General features: G+C 61.0%; 1 protein-coding gene across 1 annotated transcript; it reads left to right on the forward strand.

Annotated features, from left to right (window-relative positions):
* Positions 1–460: 460 nt before the first annotated feature.
* Positions 461–1,391, forward strand: MNEG_14790 (pre-mRNA-splicing factor CDC5/CEF1; the record flags this gene model as incomplete). Its single annotated transcript, XM_014036739.1, has 4 exons — positions 461–502; positions 608–711; positions 945–1,133; positions 1,385–1,391. 4 exons carry the CDS (start codon positions 461–463, stop codon positions 1,389–1,391), a joined length of 342 nt encoding a protein of 113 aa, XP_013892193.1.
* Between the last annotated feature and the right edge of the window lie 452 nt (positions 1,392–1,843).

The raw sequence follows: 1,843 nt of genomic DNA on the forward strand, positions 1-1,843 counted from the left end.
GGGTACGCAAGCACGTGCGCACATACACACACATGTACACACGCGCCTCGTCGCGACGCACACACGCATGGCTGATGTGCTATGTCACATACATTTCGGAGAGTGCAGGGGCCTGCAGCATCGCACATGCTCTGCCGGTCGGCAGCTTGAGCTCAGCTAGAGGAGGAGCAGCGGCAGCAGCGCAGTGAAATCGAGCAAACGTCACCGTGAGTGCAGTTGCTTCACTGTAATGTACCGTGTTCCCCCAGAACTATTGACACCCTAGGTATCATAATAGGCGAAAAACACAACGGTACCGTAGGCACTCTGAACACTTGTGACGTTCTCAGCTAGGCGATCTGACCTCGTCGGACGAGCTCTTAAGCCCAACAGGGCTTTCGACGACCTTGAACTGTTTTCGTTGTAAGGCTTCACCGGGACGCCGTAGGCTCGCGGGGGCCAGGCCCGTACAGCAGCCAGGATGCGTATCCAGATCAAGGGAGGAATATGGAAGAACACAGAGGTAAGCAATCACTCCGTGGCAGGGCTCACACGCGGGGCTGCCCCTCTCAGGTCGGTGATCCAGGTCTGGCGTGCGTGCTAAGCACACTGCTCGCTATCCCTGCAGGACGAGATTCTGAAGGCGGCGGTTATGAAGTATGGGCTGAACCAGTGGGCCCGCATCTCGTCGCTGCTCGTCCGCAAGTCGGCCAAGCAATGCAAGGCCCGCTGGTGCGCCCGCATCCCTAGCTGCCGCCCGACGCGCGCCGCGCTCCTGCAGCCGACGGGACAGCCTGGTAGCATCAAGGCAGCCGGCAAGCATGCCGCCGGCGCCACCGCCACGGCTCCTGCTCCTGCAGCAGCATGCGTGCCAGACAGCAGACTCCTCTCTCGCAATCTCCCGCCCGGCCCCCTACAACGGGTGCCCTCCTCTTCGGCCCTTTTTTTCTACATTACGTACAAAGGTACGAGTGGCTGGACCCCGCCATCAAGAAGACGGAGTGGACGCGCGAGGAGGATGAGAAGCTTCTGCACCTGGCCAAGCTGCTGCCCACCCAGTGGCGCACGATCGCGCCGATCGTGGGGCGCACGCCGGCGCAGTGCCTGGAGCGGTATGAGAAGCTGCTGGATATGGCGGTCGGGAAGGACGACAGGTGGGAGGGTGGCTGCGCGGGTGTTTGTAGGTGTGGTTCTGGTTTTGTTGATTATTCTTTTTGTAAGTGATGAATGCACGGGTTTCTGCACGTTTGAATTGTGCGTGCACGCGTTTGTGTGTGTGTGTCCATTTGTACATGTGTTTGGTGTGTGTGTGTGTGTGTGTGTGTGTGTGTGAGAGAGAGAGTGTGTGTGTTCGCGCGCATATGTGTGTGTGCGCGTGTGTATTCGCGCCATCGCGTTGCTGGAGGAACTGAGTGCTGTGGGCGGGCAGGGGCGCGGCCCCTGCACGGCGTGCCGACGCCGAGAGGGCCGGCCGCTGGCTCGCTCGCGGTGGCGACGGGGCGGGGCGGGCGTGCGGCCCAACCCGTATGGGATTGCCCTCTGCACTGTGCGCACACCCCAGACAAGTTAAAAAACCCACCCGCACGTGTCCCTCCTTACGCACACAACACACATACACACACACACACACACAAACACACACATACATATACACACACACACACTCACACACACATACATATACACACACACAGGTACGACCCCGCGGACGACCCCCGCCGCCTGCGTCCCGGGGAGATCGACCCCAACCCCGAGTCCAAGCCCGCCAAGCCCGACGCGGTGGACATGGGGGAGGACGAGAAGGAGATGCTGGCAGAGGCGCGCGCGCGCCTAGCAAACACGCGGTACGGCTGCGGCCTCGTGG

This window comes from Monoraphidium neglectum (genome assembly GCF_000611645.1).
Source record: "Monoraphidium neglectum strain SAG 48.87 unplaced genomic scaffold scaffold04768, whole genome shotgun sequence".
In the NCBI taxonomy this organism is placed as follows: Eukaryota; Viridiplantae; Chlorophyta; class Chlorophyceae; order Sphaeropleales; family Selenastraceae; genus Monoraphidium; species Monoraphidium neglectum.